The sequence below is a fragment of the Moschus berezovskii genome, chromosome 6 (genome assembly GCF_049115385.1).
Source record: "Moschus berezovskii isolate FMDL1 chromosome 6, NW_MosBer_1.0, whole genome shotgun sequence".
Taxonomy (NCBI): domain Eukaryota; kingdom Metazoa; phylum Chordata; class Mammalia; order Artiodactyla; family Moschidae; genus Moschus; species Moschus berezovskii.
In genome coordinates this window covers 78,250,847-78,267,527 of record NC_142465.1, presented here as the reverse complement: position 1 = coordinate 78,267,527, position 16,681 = coordinate 78,250,847, and the positions used below count along the sequence as shown (strand labels likewise).

At 47.8% G+C, this 16,681-nt stretch overlaps 1 protein-coding gene across 1 annotated transcript; it reads right to left on the bottom strand.

The window, feature by feature from the left end:
- Positions 1–434: 434 nt before the first annotated feature.
- Positions 435–15,435, bottom strand: ISX (intestine specific homeobox). The gene is made up of 5 exons (XM_088836717.1): positions 15,243–15,435; positions 5,642–5,793; positions 3,342–3,458; positions 895–1,002; positions 435–776 (listed from the first exon to the last, which is right to left on the bottom strand). Exons 1-5 carry the CDS (start codon positions 15,433–15,435, stop codon positions 435–437), a joined length of 912 nt encoding a protein of 303 aa, XP_088692843.1.
- Between the last annotated feature and the right edge of the window lie 1,246 nt (positions 15,436–16,681).

Here is a 16,681-nt window from a genome sequence, read left to right as displayed (position 1 = left end):
CCAATATCCAGTTCCATTTATGAAGCACTCAGTAGGTGCTTAATAAGTATCTTACGAGTGAATGAACAAACAGCCTCTCCTTGGCTTTCTCTGTGCTTCTGTTCTCACCATGGCTCATCTCACCAAGGTAAGGGCCAGAAGGGCACTCAGAGTCATTTTGTGCAACTGCCTGTGTTACAGATGAAGTCAAGAGGGGTGAGCAACTGATTGGAAGTCATACAACCACATAAAGGAAGTACAGGTGCAAGAGGGCAACTTCCTCCTTCCAGGGCTCATCCTGAGACCTCACATAGCATCTGTTGTCTGAAGCAGGAGGGCCACACTGGCCAGGAGAGAAGAGAGCTTCCTTTACTGGTCACCTTGCTGCTGAGTCCGAAGCAACCTGCCAAAGGACATGCTCAGGGTGGCTTCCTGAACTGTGGGTCATCTCTGAATCATGAGACTGATTCTCCCAGAGATCTGGTTACCTTCCCACCACTTGTTTTCACCTGGAGAGGAGAGAGGCTCCACTCAGGAGACGACGTCCAGTCTCTGCTATGGAGATGGTACAGATGCTGCCTCCTCTGGGGTGTGGAGGTGGGAATAAAGCAGAGTGTAGGGATGCAGGTCTGCTGGATGATGAGAGGGCCCGGCAGAGGCTGTGTCTCCCATGGGTGGCATGGGAGGAGGGCGATCTGGGTGGGGAGCCAGGCAGAGGTCAGTTGACCTTGAGCTGGTGGACAGCACCCAGTGAGAGGAAGCAGCCTGGGCTGTGCAGGGGGTGGCAGCATGGGGCCCTGTCAGAATGAAAGGCCAGGAGAGAGGTCAGCCTTAAGCTTTACTCCATGCTGTCCCTCAACTTCCCAACCTTTCCCGGTGACTCTCCGGCAGCTCCGGGTGGACAGGGAGACCAACCTGTGAAGAAGCGCTTGCCCAGGGGGGCCAGGAAATCGGGTCCTCATTCCAGCATTTACAGCAACTGTTTGTCTTGGAAAAGTCACTTTGCTTCTCAGAGTCCAGTTTCTGCATCAGCAAAAATGGATAAATTAAAAATCCTACCTCATAGAGTCATTGTGGGTTTGTACAAATCTATTTTGTACACTGCTATCTCGCCTCTGTTTGGCATCTGGTTCAGTTCAGCTCAGTCGCTCAGTTGTGTCCTACTCTTTGTGACCCCATGGACTGCAGCACGGCCTCCCTGTCCATCACCAACTCCCAGAGTTCACTCAAATTCATGTCCATTGAGTTGGTGATGCCATCCAACCATCTCATCCTCTGTTGTCCCCTTCTCCTGCCTTCAATCTTTCCCAGCATCAGAGTCTTTTCAAATGAGTCAGCTCTTCTCATCAGGTGGCCAAAGTATTGGAGTTTCAGCTTCAGCATCAGTCCTTCCAATGAACATCCAGGACTGGATCTGAATCCAGTACTAGCATCTGGTTCAGTTCAGTTCAGTTCAGTTCAGTCGCTCAGTCGTGTCTGACTCTCTGCGACCCCATGAATCACAGCACGCCAGGCCTCCCTGTCCATCACCAACTCCCGGAGTACACTCAAACTCATGTCCACAGAGTCGGTGATGCCATCCAGCCATCTCATTCTCTGTTGTCCCCTTCTCTTCCCACCCCCAACCTTTCCCAGCATCAGACTCTTTTCCAGTGAGTCAACTCATTGCATGAGGTGGCCAAAGTATTGCAGTTTCAGCTTTAGCATCAGTCCTTCCAATGAACACCCAGGATTGATCTCCTTTAGAATGGACTGGTTGGATCTCCTTGCAGTACAAGGGACTCTCAAGAGTCCTCTCCAACACCACAGTTCAAAAGCATCAATTCTTCTTCACAGTCCAACTCTCACATCCATACATGACCACTGGAAAAATCATAGCCTTGACTAGACGGACCTTGGTTGGCAAAGTAAGGTCTCTGCTTTTTAATATACTATCTAGGTTGGTCATAACTTTCCTTCCAAGGAGTAAGCGTCTTTTAATTTCATGGCTGCAATCAGCATCCGCAGTGATTTTGGAGCCCAAAAATAAAGTGTGGCACTGTTTCCACTGTTTTTCCATCTATTTCCCATGAAGTGATGGGACCAGATGCCATGATCTTTGTTTTCTGAATGTTGAGCTTCAAGCCAACCTTTTCACTCTCCTCTTTCACTTTCCTCAAGAGGCTTTTGAGTTCCTCTTCACTTTCTGCCATAAGGGTAGTGTCATCTGCATATCTGAGGTTATTGATATTTCTCCCAGCAATCTTGATTCCAGCTTGTGCATCTTCCAGCCCAGCATTCCTCATGATGTACTCTGCATATAAGTTAAATAAGCAAGGTGACAATATACAGCCTTGACGTACTCCTTTTCCTATTTGGAACCAGTCTTTTGTTCCATGTCCAATTCTGACTGTTGCTCCCTGACCTGCATACAGGTTTCTCAAGAGGCAGGTCAGGTGGTCTGGTATTCCCATCTCTTTCAGAATTTTCCACAGTTTATTGTGATCCACACAGTCAAAGGCTTTGGCATAGTCAATGAAGCAGAAATAGATGTTTTTCTGGAACTCTCTTCTGTTTTCGATGATCCAACGGATGTTGGCAATTTGATCTCTGGTTCCTCTGCCTTTTCTAAAACCTGCTTGAACATCTGGGAGTTCACGGTTCACATATTGCTGAAGCCTGGATTGGAGAATTTTGAGCATGACTTTACTAGCATGTGAGATGAGTGCAATTGTGCGGTAGTTTCTGGTACACACTCCAAATTTGTTAACTCGATGAACGTTTAATTTTTAGCAACCACTTCCTGGGTGGCAGACATTCTTCAAGACTTGGTCATTTTATCCTCATCAAATCTATGACTGTCCTCTGAGGGGCACAATGACTCCTCCAGGTCACATACTGCTTAGGGCAGAGCTGAGATTTGAATCTCGGTCTTGGCAGCCTGACTCCCGAGTCAGGAGTGTGGGCTCCATTCCCACGCAACACGCTTTACTCTGTGACCCTGCTCCACAAACTGGGACGTTTTACACAAGTAATACAAGTCAGTCCCTGGAAGAGGGAGAGGACTGTGATGTTCACTCAGTGGATAAGGACGTGGGGACAGAGGCAGAGACTTCCAGCAGGTTTCCTAGGCATCTGTGCCCACGCTCTTTCTAAAAGAGTTGCCAATGTTTACAGTGGAGTTTGAGTAAGCTCCAGGAGTTCGTGATGACAGGGAAGCCTAGTGTACTGCAGTCCATGGGGTCGCAAAGAGTCGGACACGACTGTTTGACTGAACTGAACTAAATTTAACAGTGGACAGAGCCCCCGAGGGTTTCCAATGAGAAGGTCCCAGACAGTGACCCCGCCCCCCAGCCCCGCCCCCAGGTGCCTCAGCCACTCACGGCCACGTCCGGGTTTGTGGGCGGGGCCAAGCCGGCCTCACTGGGCTGTTGCGAAGCCCCGAGGCTGTTTGTCTTCTCCTGCTTCCTCCACTTGGCTCGCTGATTCTGGAACCAGATCTGAGATGAAGGCGAGAGAGGATGAAGATAAGCAAAGGGGCTTTTCTCCATCCAGTTCCTCTCCTCAAAATATATGATGACAGCACCTTCCAAGGGACCGTCCCTTTACAGTTTAGAAAGGTCAACAGCAGCCACGATTTCTTTGGATCTGATCTGCCTTGGGAGAGGGGATCTGAGGCCACAACCTTCCATGCCTACAGGGGCTGGGGTGCTCATAGGATGGAGCGTGAACCAGCAGGGTGCCCTGTAACTGGGAGTGGTGGGGTCCGGGGTGAACAGAGGCTGAAGGATGCAGTGTCTCAGCCTCAGCCAGTAGCCACCATGTGGAAATGTGAGGCAAGTGCTGCAGCTTCATCCAGCTTCTAAGGCAGAAATCTTGATTTTTCTGTGAAAGCTCTGGGATTTAAAAAACCATGCATATCAGAGAAAACCCATCCGTGGGCTCTTGCCTGCTAGTGGGCCACCCGTTTGCAACCCCAGTGGGCCCTCTGATATCTATAGGTTGATTATTGAGGGTTGCCTGTATTCATGGGCACCCTGACTGTCTGTAACACATGGCCATTTGCACTTGGTCGTTCTGCTGAGGCAGCTGCTGAATTCTGGGCTGACTGATTTCAAATGGGAAGTAAAAGGTGAGAAGTCCAGACAGGGGTGGGCCTTGACCAGAAGAAAAGTAGGCTTGGATGAAATGAAGGGTGGAATATTGATGTGGACCCTGGTGCAGATTTTGGGTTTAATAAGTCCATCATATATTTCAAGAAAGTATTGACATATAATTGATTTACAATGTTTTGTTAGTTTCAGATGTACAGCAAATGGATTCAGTTATACGTGTACATTCAAATATATGTATTCCTTTTTAACATTCTCTTCCATTGTAGGTTATTACAAGATGTTGAAAGGTGGAAAGGAAAAGGGATAAATTAGGAGGTTGGGATCAACATATACACACTACTGTATATAAAATAGATAGCAGAGACCTACTGCATATCACAGGGAACTCTGCTCAGTGTTCTGTAATAACCTTATATGGGATAAGAATCTGAAAATGAATAGATCTATGTAACATGTAACTAAATCACTTTGTTGTACACCTGAAACTAACACAACATTGTAAATCAAATATACTCCAATATAAAATAAAAATTGTATTTTTCTGTTTTTCAAAGATTGTTTTGTTTGTTCATTAAAATTGACTTATAAAAAAAGATGTTGAGTATAGTTCCCCAATCATATTTGTTAAGAAAAATGAAGAGTGATTTAGAAAACTGTTTTAGAGAGAGTGCAAATATGTAACAATTGGTTTTGGATTTGCAAAAGCAATACTTGCAGGACTGGGGATGTGCAAAGAGAGTGGGATGTACCCTTGGTGAGGGGCTACTGTATGTCTAACCACAGAGGAAGCCTAGACACTCAAGGGGTGGGGGGAAGAAATGACAGATTACAGATTAGGTCTCTGACCATGGAGGGTCCTTGCTACTTCTCTGTGCTGCTGCCAAAGTGATACCCCTGTGTTCCAAGTCAGAGGTTGGCAAAGTTAACCTCAGGTTATCTCTGGCTTCCCACTTGTTTTTGTAAGCCCTTGTGCTAAGTGTGGTTTACACATTTTTAAGTGGTTGGGAAAAGAATCTAAATTTGGTGACATGCAAATGACACAAAATTCAAATTTTAGTGCTCATCAGTAAAGTTTATTGGAACACGCTCATTTGTTTATATGTTATAAACTGTAGCTGTTTTTGTGCTACAAGGGCAGAATTGACTAGTTGTGACAGTGACCATATGGCCTCACAAAGCCTAACATAATTAGCACCTTGTCCCTTACAGAAGAAGTCTGTTGAGCCCTAGTCTAGATTGTCAAGACCTGTTTTGTGAATGAGGCTACGTGGCGAATGATGCTTTGGAACTACAGTCAAGTGGAGAACAAGGGAGTGGAAGCAGATGCCAATGGCCATCATCATAAACCCCCCTCCATGCCTATCCTCCAAGGAGAGAAAGCATCTATCTTATGACTATGGTGACCTCATTTCCTGGAAAATGATATTTGAACAAAATAACTATATTCATGGCATAAAGTCAATGGAAAGTTTCAGATGGGGCAGTTCCAGAGGGTGCAGGATACCTGAGGTCTCACCCATGCCCCCAAGAGCATTGAGGTGGGGGGTTGAGGGTGGGGATGGTTGTACCTGCACACGAGCTTCCGGGAGGTTGATCCTGGCTGCCAGCTGGTTGCGGACGTGGACGTCAGGGTAGTGAGTGAAGTGGAAGATCTTCTCCAGCTCCTGCAGCTGCTCTGTGGTGAAGGTGGTTCGGATCCTCCGCTTACCCTTCTTCCCCTCTGGAGGGAGGAGGGTCCAAGCTAGGTTAGTGACCTTTGTCTCAGTGAAGCTTTTGTGCTGCCTTGTTATACCTATTAAACCAATGTTGCCACTACTTGGCCTCTGGCTTCTTAGGCTTGGACTTTTACAATGTTCTCTCTCCTAGAAACCCTCCCTCTAGGTTGACTCCCTCTGTCCATCCTGGACAGTGTGGCCAAGATGACTTTCTAGAAACTTCTTTGATTGTCCTTTCTGCTGCTCAGATGCCTTCAGGCAAATTTCCCTTGTCTGTAACAAGGAATGGCAAACCACAGCCTGGGGGGTCACATCTGGCCCACTGTCTGTTTTTAGAAATAAAGTTTTATTGAAACACAGCCTGACACATGGGTTTATGTATTGTCTATGGCTGTTTTTGTGCTATAATGGCAGAGTTGTGTTGCTGAAACAGACACTGAAAAATCTAAAATAATTACCATCTAGACTTTTACAGAAAAACCTCAGCAGTCAGCCCCTGACAGCCTGTTTCCAGCCACCTGTCCAGTCTCAGGCCCACTCAGGGATGCTTCATCATAGGTGGGACCTAGTGCAAAAGGAAAAAAAAAGCTTTTTCCTTTCTTCCACAGTCTCTCTCAACCAGTCATAGTGGTCTTTCACGTGCTACTTAATGTCCTCCCTCAGGCACAAGAATACTAACACACACACGATGGGGGTGGCAGAGGTCACTGGATTGAGGGGGTATGGGGAAACAGGGCTGAGAGCCTATCCCAGGGAAGCAAGGAGGTGGTGAGAGGGGTACTGAGCATGAGTTGAGGCTCCAGGACCCTGGTTCCTTGCTTGGGCCATATTTTATTTACCCTCTGGGCCTCAGTCTTCCGATCTGTAGAATGGGGGAGTGGAGAGGGGTTGAACGATCAAATCACAAAGGCCAAATCCACCCTGGCACTCTGCAATTCTCTTTCTCTTCAGGTGGAGGCTTGAAAGACCTGGCCTCAGCCTTGCCTGGGGGCCCAGTTGGCTGGCCAAAATGTAGATGGATGAAGGAGAGATTTCTGCTGAGGATAACAGTTCTGGCTGAGTAACCCCTGCATTTCTTAAGAATTGACAAGTGCCTTCCATAGTCTGCCCTTTTTTTTAACCTCTGATTTTATTTATTTTTTTATTGGAGTATAATTGTTTTACAATGTTATATTAGTTTCTGTTGTACAACAAAATGAATCAGCTATGTTGTTCAGTTGCTATGATGTGTCTGACTCATTGTGATTGCTTGGACTGCAGCACACGAGGTTTCCCTGTCCTCCACTGTCTCCGGGAGTTTGCTCAGATTCATGTCCATTGAGTTGATAATGTTATCTAACCATCCCATCCTCTGCCACCGCCTTCTCCTTTTGCCCTCAATCTTTCCCAGCATCAGGGTCTTTTCCAGTGAGTCAGCTCTTCACATCAGGTGGCCAAATTATTGGAGAAACAGCTATATGTATACATATTTCCCCTCCCTCTTAAACTTCTACCATCTCACCCCTCTTGGTCATCACAGAGCAGTGAGCCAAGCTCCCTGTGCTATACTGCAGGTTTCTACAAGCTATCTGTTTTATACATGGTAATGTACTTATGTCCGGGGAAGGAAATGGCAAGCCAGTCCAGTATTCTTGCCTGTAAAGGACAGAGGAGCCTGGGGGGCTACAGTCTATGGAATCACAAGAGTTGGACACAACTTAGAGACTAAACCACCAGTGTACTTATGTCAGTGCTATTCTTCCAATTCAGTCCACTCTCCCCACCCCACTGTGTCCATATGTTTGTTCCCTATGTCTGTGTCCCTATTCCTGCCCTGCAAATAGGTTCATCTGTACCATTTTTCTAGATTATATATATATATATATATATATACACCCACATACACACACACATTAATACATGATATTTGTTTTTCTCTTTCTGACTTACTTCATTCTCTATGACAGACTTTAGGTCCAGCCACTTGTCTCACCCCTCCCAACTACCCCTCATTGTTATTAGTCCATTTTTTTTATCCCCTCAAAGTAATTTTACTTATTTTCCTGACTCTTGGAAGCTTCTTGGGGGTTGTGGACAGTGAGATTTCAAACATAATTACCCCTTGGAGGAAGCTGTTGGATTGTGAACCAGCTGATATGATCTGATCTCTTACCTTTTCTGTCTCCTTTTCTCTCCTCAAGTCCACTGTCCTTTTTAATTTAGAAAAAAAAAGAGATATTTATTCTATGTTTAGAGCTGGTGGTGCATTTAAGGGGTAGAGACAAACCCAACCAGAATTGGTGTAGACAGAAATGGAAGGTATGAGTCCATTGCCAAGACCTTACTGAACGTCTTTTGTGCTAGGCACAGAGGCCCTATCTGCAGGAGTACGAAAATGAACAAGCTGTGCTGACAGTATCTCATTCATTCATTCACCAGGTCAATGTTTTAGATAACGGTAATGATACAGTGCAGTTTTACAGAGAATTGCCAAAAAATTCACAGAATGGAAGATTTCAGGTTGGATGGGCAAACAGAGGATCTGGGATTCTTCTAAGAATATAGAACTTTGGAATAGAGGATACTGAACCAAAAAGGTAAGGTGTAGAGCTGGAATACAGGAAAGTAAGCAACATGGGGAACAAAGGATTAGAAACAGATTGTAAATTATAACAAAAATAGAGTCTTCCTTAGTGTTCCAGTGACTAAGACTCTGTGCTCCCAATACAGGGGGATGAGTTCGGCCCCTGGTCAGGGAACTAGATCCCACATGCTGCAACTAAGGAGTCAGAATGCTAAATAAATACATATTTTTAAAAGTTATTAAGAAATTAGCAAAAATAAGCCATCTCTTGCTTTTTCCCCAGAAGGAAACTTAGGTAAACAAGTGTCCATGACTAAGTATAGACTCCTTAATAAAATAATTATCTCAAGTTTTCGTTTGTGTAACTAGGGAAGCAGCTAATAAGACAAATACAGCTTTCCCTTATTTCCTAGAGAATCAGAAGGACGTAACCTGGAGATAAGGTTATAAGAAAAGGATCTGAGTCCTCCTCCACAAAATAATGTGATTGTTGACTTCGCAGAGAGGGGCTGCCTGTCAGTTATAAGCCAGTTAGAAAAATATTTATTCTCATTAACTTTGAACTAAACATCATCAGGATAGATGTTTATTCTTGAGAGATGATGATCTCTCAGTCATGGTGACAGGGTGTATATGTGTGTGTCCAACAGATGTAGTGACTTCTCCTGAAAAGAAAGTGTTATCTAAAATATACATTGTTGGCAAGATGGAGGCTGAGCCCCAAGTGGACCAGTCTGTAGGACTCAAGGGCCAAAACCCTTCTCCTAAGACTGCGCATGGGTTCTTGGGGTGTCAGTAGTGAACACTGATTGTCTCCATACAACCCTTCTTGGGATATTATTTGAAACTGAATATGCCTAAATTGGAGAACTGTAAAAAAGACTGGTAGGGAAAGGAACCCTGGAGCTGACATCACCCCCAGCGAGTGGGGGTCCCTGAAATATGACTAGTGACACCCAACCAGAAGAGCAGTTTTGGGAGACAGGTAGACAGGGAAATAAGGATAGGATTAAGGCTGGACCTTATAAGATGTTCAACTCTTTAGATCTGCATTGTTCATATGGTAACCACTATCTGCTTATGGCTATTTAAATCAAATCAAATAAAAAATATAGTTCCTTAGCCACACTAGTTATCGGTCATAACCACATGTGGCTAGTGGCTACCATGTTGGAGAGCATAGATAGAAAACATTTCCATCATTAGAGAAAGTTCTATTGGATAGGGCTCCTTTACAGGTTTTCCCATTGGGTTCAGGAAAAAGTTGTATTCTGGGCCTCACTTTAAGTTTCTCCTTGTGTCACACTTCCCTCTAATTGCCACATATCTCTAGGAAAATGAGTATCCATTGGTCATAGAGCCGAATTTGATGGTGTTGGGAAAACTGGAAGTGCAGGAAAAGTAAGAGAAAGAGGAGGCTGGCCCACACCCATCTCCTTGCTGGTGCCTGGGGAGAAGGATGACCAATGGAGAGGATGCTGCCCTGGATCTCCAGGCAGTGACTCAGAGCAGAGTGACCTGCTCGTGGTTCACAGGAAAGCAGGGACGGGGAAGAGCAGAAGCTGAGTGGTTGGCTCAGGAAGGGTGAAGGTTGACACTTCAGTTTTCCCATCAAATGCAAGAGCTGCTTTAGGAAAGGAGGGAGGGGGGCCAGCAAGCCTGATGTCTGGGTTACAGACCATAGTAGGTGATCAGAGAGAGGAAGCTGGTGAGGGCAGGAAGAGCAGCATAAATAAATTATGGAACAGAGAAGAAGGCAGAACACAGGACACTGAATGAACATAGTAGTTTGGAACCAGAAGAAACCTCATTAAACAGGAAGCTGGAAGAACCAGTTCATGGATGGAATGCCCATCACAAAGGATGATTCTTAATCGTGGGGAAGGGCTGGGAGTTTCCAGCCCTGGCTCAGAGAGGACAATGAGGGTGTGGAACCCCATCCAAGGACCCTCAGGGAAGGGTGGGAAGAGAGAGGACGAAGGAAGCAGGGAACTGCCACCTCTCTCAAGCTGCTCCTCGCAGGTTATTAATTGCTTGAGCTGTGACCACACTTCAGTGGGTCTTCAAAGAGACTGAGTCAGCATAATTTAATTAAACCTGAGCCATTTAGCACATTGATCATAAGAAATACACAATTTACACAGGTGATTAGGCCACCTAATTATAAACTGATGTTTCTCTGTGCTTGGCTCCCTCCCCTGACTGCTCCTTCTCTGCGGTCTGCTAATTGGCCTTGGCCGCTCAGCTAGAGGCCCCAGGGGCTTTGCAGCTGGGCTAAGACTCCTGAAATGAGTCTTGTGCTTGTCTTCCTAAAGCAGCAGTTGGAGCGAGATCCAGGCTCCCATACCCATGGAAGTGAGGACTGGGGAGAAAGCAGATGATGCTGTTAAAGGGGAGAGTGAAGAGCCTTGAATGCCAAGCCAAGGAGCGTGCCTTGCATGCTGCAGGCACAGGCAATTGTAGAAGTCCAGGACCACTCTGGGGGAAAAAGGCTGGCACATTCTGCCCTGGGAGGTGCCTCTCTGCAAGCCACCTGTCCTGTCTAGAAGGTGTCCTCAGCCTGCTGGAGGGTCCCAAAGGGAGCCTGCCCTTGTTTCTTTCCATTTTATACTTGTGACAAAGCAGAGGACCAGACACGACACCAGCTAGTAACACTGGGGGAGGTTCCCTGATGTGACCTGGAAAAAGCCACAGAACTTGTTTCTATGCAATGGGAGAGTTCATGTTTAGTTGCCCTTTCTGCCAAGGACTGAGGAGGAAGTCAGCTAACTCTTATCTCTGTGAAAATACACCCAGAAGGCTGACCTAAATGCAAACCTGCAGAGTGCCCAGATTAGAGTTAGCCAAAGTCCTGGGTCTTGTAACAGGGAGAAGAGCCACTTCTAGCCAAAAAATTGATGACCAACTGCCACCTTACAAGGCATATATGCTTAGTCACTCAGTTGTGTCCACGATCCCATGGTCTTTGTGACCCCATGGACTGTAGCCCACCAGGCTCCTCTGTCCATGGTGATTCTCCAGGCAACAATACTGGAGTGGGTTGCCATGCCCCACTCCAGGGGTTGGGATCGAACCCAGGTCTCCCGCATTGCAGGTGGATTCTTTACCATCTGAGCCACCAGGGAAGCCCCACTACAAGGCATATCTGGGGAAGTAAACACTCTGTAGGAACACAGTAGGGATTTAAAAACTAAAAAAGGAAACTTTGAGTGTTCTATGTATGGAGACCAAAAATGATCTATGAAGAGTCATAAAAAAACATCATCCAAGCATGGAACAGTGTGAGAGAAGAAGAGGAATAGCAAGAAGAAGACGGTCCCAGCCCTGAGTCAGGGCTCCCTCTCCCAGGGCCCAGAGCAGAGCAGAGGGTCCACTGTCTTTAGTCCTAGGCAGTGTGGGTGGGGAGGAGAGGATGAGAAAGGAGGGAAGGGGTGAAGACAGAAGAAAGGGGAAGGGGACAAGGAAGGAGGGGGGATAAGGAAATGAAGGGAACAAAGGAGTCAGGAAAGATGGAGTGGGTTGAATTGTCTTCCCCTCAAGAAGAGACGTCTCAGTTCTAACCCCTGGTACCTGTGAAGGTGACCTTATATGGAGATAAGGTCTTTGCAGGTGTGATTAGGCCAAGAATCTTGAGATGTGACTCTCCTGGATTTAGGGTAGATTCTATGTCCAGTGAATGTGCCCCTTATGAGATAAAGGAGAGGGGAATTCCACATAGAGCCTGAGGTCAAGGCCAAGTGAGGAGGGACTCAGAGTGTGGGATGGTGTGTCTACAGGCACATCATGGTCGTGGATTGTTGGCAGCCACTGGGAGCTGGGACAGAGGCACTAAGTAGGTTTTCCCTTGGGGCCTCCGGAAAGAATTAACCTTACCAACACCTTGGTTTTGGACTTCTGGTTCTGCAACTCTAAGATGATAAGTTTCTGTTGTTTTAAGCCATTCGGTTTGTGGTAATTGGCACAGCAGCTAAAGGAAGCCCATATCGAGGGAGAGGATGAGGGAAGGAAGAGGAAAAGGAGGAAGAAGAAGGGGAAAGAGGTTTTTATTAAAATTTATTCTAATTGGAGGCTAATTACTTTATAATATTGTGTTGATTTTGCCTTACACTGACATGAATCCGCCACGGGTGTACATAGGTTCCCCATCCCGAACCCCCCTCCCACCCCCCTCCCCATGAGGGTTTTAAAGGGCAAAGTTTGGAGACATAAAAGGGCTTGAAAGATGGAAAGTGAGAGAGATGCTCCATGTGTCTGGAGGGTGAGGGGCAGGCAGGCTGTGATGGGGGATGAATCTGGGGCCTGCAGGGCTGGTGTGTGAAGGACTTTGAATGTCACACCAATAGCTTTAGGGGTTGATGAACTACAGCCTGAGGCCAGACTTGGCATTCTGCCTGTAACAGTAAATGAAATTTTATTGGAACATAAACATACCCATTCATTTACACCTTGTCTGCTATGACAGTTGTTGTGTAGCCGCTCAGTCATGTCCAACTCTTTTGTGACCTCACGGACTGTAGCCTGCCAGGCTCTTCTGACCAAGGGATTCTCCAGGTATGAATCCTGGAGGGGGTTGCCATTTTCTTCTTCAGGAGATCTTCCCTACCCAGGGATCAAACTCATGTCTCTCATATCTCCTGTATTGGCAGGCAGGTTCTTTACCACTAGTACCATCTGGGAAGCCCTAAATAAATGCATATATAGTAAAAGAAAACCTCATATCATGACCATAAATGGGTAACTGGTATCATGCATCATAAATAGAAGGTTAGTGTAGAAATCATTACAGGACTATTGACATAAATAATCTTTGTCTTCCTCACCTTCAAAGTCATCTTGAAAACCTCTAGGGGGACCCTCATGAGTCTCTTTACAAACGCTGAATTCCTGAGACTTCCCTGGCTGTCCAATGGTTAGGACTCTGCGCTTCCACTGCAGGGGGCATGGGTTTGATCCCTGGTTGGGGAAGTAGGATCCTTAATGCTGTGTGGCATTGCCAAAAAAGTAGAAATGCTGAATTCCAGCCCAGCAGGGAGATGGAGGGGTTTTAACCACATTCAGAAATAATCTAGAATGGATGATCTCCAGGCAACCGGGGTTCAATTCTAATGTGACCTACTCAAGTGGTTTTTGCAGGTGATTTATCTTCTCTTCTTGGTTTCATCAGCTCTAAGGTGGGGCTCACAACTGTGACAAATGGATGGAAACAATGGCCATGACATTGCCGTGAGAGCCTAGTCCAATCTTATGACTGCCATTTTCCCAAGCACTTACCGGGTGTCTCCTCTGGGTCTAGCTGACCTGGAACAGGCCAGAAGCTTCAGCGGAGGTTTAGCAAGACTGGCCTCCTTTTTGCCAACAACCAATATTGGGCTAGGGGAAGGGAAACTGCTCTGGGAAGGGAAATAAGATCTCTCTCTCTGTTCCTCTGCAGCAGATAGGACGGACATAGATTTTATGTAGCTGCAGCAAGAGACATTCAGGTTAGACCCTCAGCAGAATGGTCCCTGTGAACGCTCATTGCTCATTCAATTCACTGGAAGATATTAATGAACTTCTCACAATTAAGTTGGGACCCTTTCCTATTGATAGGGTCAGCTACCAGGAAACCCACTAGCTCTCTGGGGACACATGACTCCCCACCCCCCAACCCCAGCTCTTTCCCTTGGCTCACCACCAGTGAACCCCAACCCCCTCTTTGGAGACTCGACCTGGGGGAGGGAGTGGGGCTCCGTATTTGGGAGGAGAAGGCATCATGGGTGCCCTGAACTTCTTTTCCTTGGATTGCTGTTGTTTAGTCACTCAGTCATGTCCGGCTCTTTGTGACCCCATGGACTGTAGTCCGCCAGACTCCTCTGCCCATGAGATTTCACAGGCAAGAATATTGGAGTCGGTTGCCATTTCCTTCTCCAGGGGATCTTCCTGACCCAGGGATCAAACCAGCATCTCCTGCATTGGCAGGCAGATTCTTTACCACTGAGCCGCTGGGGAAGCCTTTCCTTGGATTAAGGCGTTAGAAAGGAGAGAGGACCAGGAAACTCTTGTGGACACTCCAGGCTCATCGCCGGTTAGACTCCAGTGGACCCCCAAGACACCACCAGCTTCATTTTCTCTCTCACTCAGCTGTCTCACTGAAGATAAAGCTGAGGCCAGAGTGGAAACGGGCTTGGCCAGGGTGGCTCGGCAGGCCGGGGGAGAGCTGAGACTGACCGCGGTTGCCTGAATCCTAGGAACATACATATTTCCTCCTCCGCCCCCTCCTCAAGCTAACCCTCAAGGAGGGGCCCGGGATCTGGTCATTGTTATTTGGGGGTAAATCCTGGGGAGGGCACTGGCCTAGGGTGTGATCAGAGTGGGCAGATTTTGGGCAGAGCTTCAGCCACTAGAGGCCGTGCAGGCTGAACTCCACTTACGAAGGGAAAGAACATGACAGCCTAAGCAGGTGTTTGGGTGGCTGGGTCTCGAGTCCTCTGCTCTGCGGCTGTGTGACCTGGGGGCACCACCCGCCTCTTCTCTTTCACAGATGAGTTTCTCATCAGTCAAGTTTATGATAATTATACTTTTCTGCTGAAGTTAGAGAAGTGCACAGCCTCCAGGATGGTGCCAACCACGGAATAAATAAATGGTCACCGGCATTCTCAGCTATGGCCTGGTTATAGGAACAAGCCCCAGATCCCCACATCCTGCAGTGAACTGGGCCTTGGTGACCGAATTAGAACAGCTCCATTTCTGGGCTAGGTAGAAAGGTATTTAAGGCTACTGGCCCAGTACCTGACATCTCTCTGAATTTTGGAGTCCTCTCTTCTGTTGATACAGAGCAGCTTTCTCTCTGCCTGAGCCCAGCTGGGGCTTGCAGACCCAGGAGTGGGTAAGAATTGGCCAGAAGACACTTACCTTTGGGCTGGTCCTGTGGGAATCTCTCTGGCCCGAAATCTGTAGCTGCTGCCTGCCTGGTGCCCTGTCCACTTGCCCTTTCCGGCCTGAACACATCGCTCCTCTCAGCCGGCCTCTTTAAGATGTCCTCGATGGAGAAGGACAGGCCCCGCTTCTTTGGGGCCTCACAGCACCCCGAGCTTTTCCTCTCCATCCCCTGTGGAGATCAGAGCCTGCCTTGGCACCCTCCGTGGGCAGCTGTGAGGGGGCAGAGGGGCCAATGCCCTTGGAGGGAAGGGTCCCTGCTTTCCTGAAACTCCTGGAATCAAGAGGGTGAGCAGAGGTGAACTGAGATTCTCACTTTGGATTATCCAGCACGGTTATGTCTCCATGGGGACTTCTGTGGGTCACTTCAAAACACCTTGGGATCAAGGATGCTGGTGCCGTTGGAAAAGTTCGAAGGGGCCGTACCCGTGCTCATGGGCTTAGAGCCCTTGCTGACTCAACATCGAGGGAATCACCATTGCTAAACTGAGTTCAGTCCTACTGTGACAGGTCTTCTCCGGGGTGGTCACTTTTACAGTCCCCAGCCTAGCCCAGGGACCCTGAGGTCATAGCCAATGGGGAACAGGGCAAAAGAGCTGGAAAGAAGAGGGAGGCTGCCCTCAGAGGAGATCTGGAGGCAAAGTGTCCATCTTTACCCTTTCTCTGGCGTGTGGCTCTTTACTGTTGGCTCTGGCCAGAACTTTGGAAGGCTGGAGTGCCCCCGGTGACCAGGTAGCCAACTCAGTGCTGGGCCACCCTGCAGCTTGAGGGGTGCTCCCAGAAATCCTCCTCGATTCCTCCGGCTTCTGCTGCTCCCAGATTCCAGAACAGGCCTTCCTCCCAGAGCACCTGCAAGTGGAGGCTTCCGAAGAGGGTCGTGGGGTCACAGCCAGGCTGGCTGTCTGTGCCGGGGCTGGGCTGAACGCTGGTGTCTGAACCTCCCCTGGTGTCTCTGGTCCAGCCAGCACTTTCTTCTGCTCTCTCCCCGACTTCACTGCACGAGCCTCTCGGTAGGCTCCTTCCTGGCTCCTTTTCCTTCCTTTGGGGGTCCTTTCTATCCCCCTCCTGTTTGCACGCCTCTTACCTGCCTCCTGGGACCTTGCTGAGGGGGCCCTTTCCCTCCGTCTAGTAAACTGTCGACTGCAAACTGATAGGATCAACCCGTTCTTGCCGGGAGTTCTGTTCCCAATTACTGTGTAACCAGGGAGGAGGGGGCAGTAAAACAGCTGATAAGAGAAGAAACTTTCCACCCTCCTTACGGCGGGAGTTGGGGGAAAGGGGTAGGAGGTGGAGGGAAACTTAAGGATGGGGATTGGGGGTCCCAGAGAGGTGTGGTGTTGGGGAGCTGGCCAGGCCAGAGCAGGACACGGGAAGGGGAACAGTGAGGCTAGGAAGCATCCCCAGGCCCCATAAAA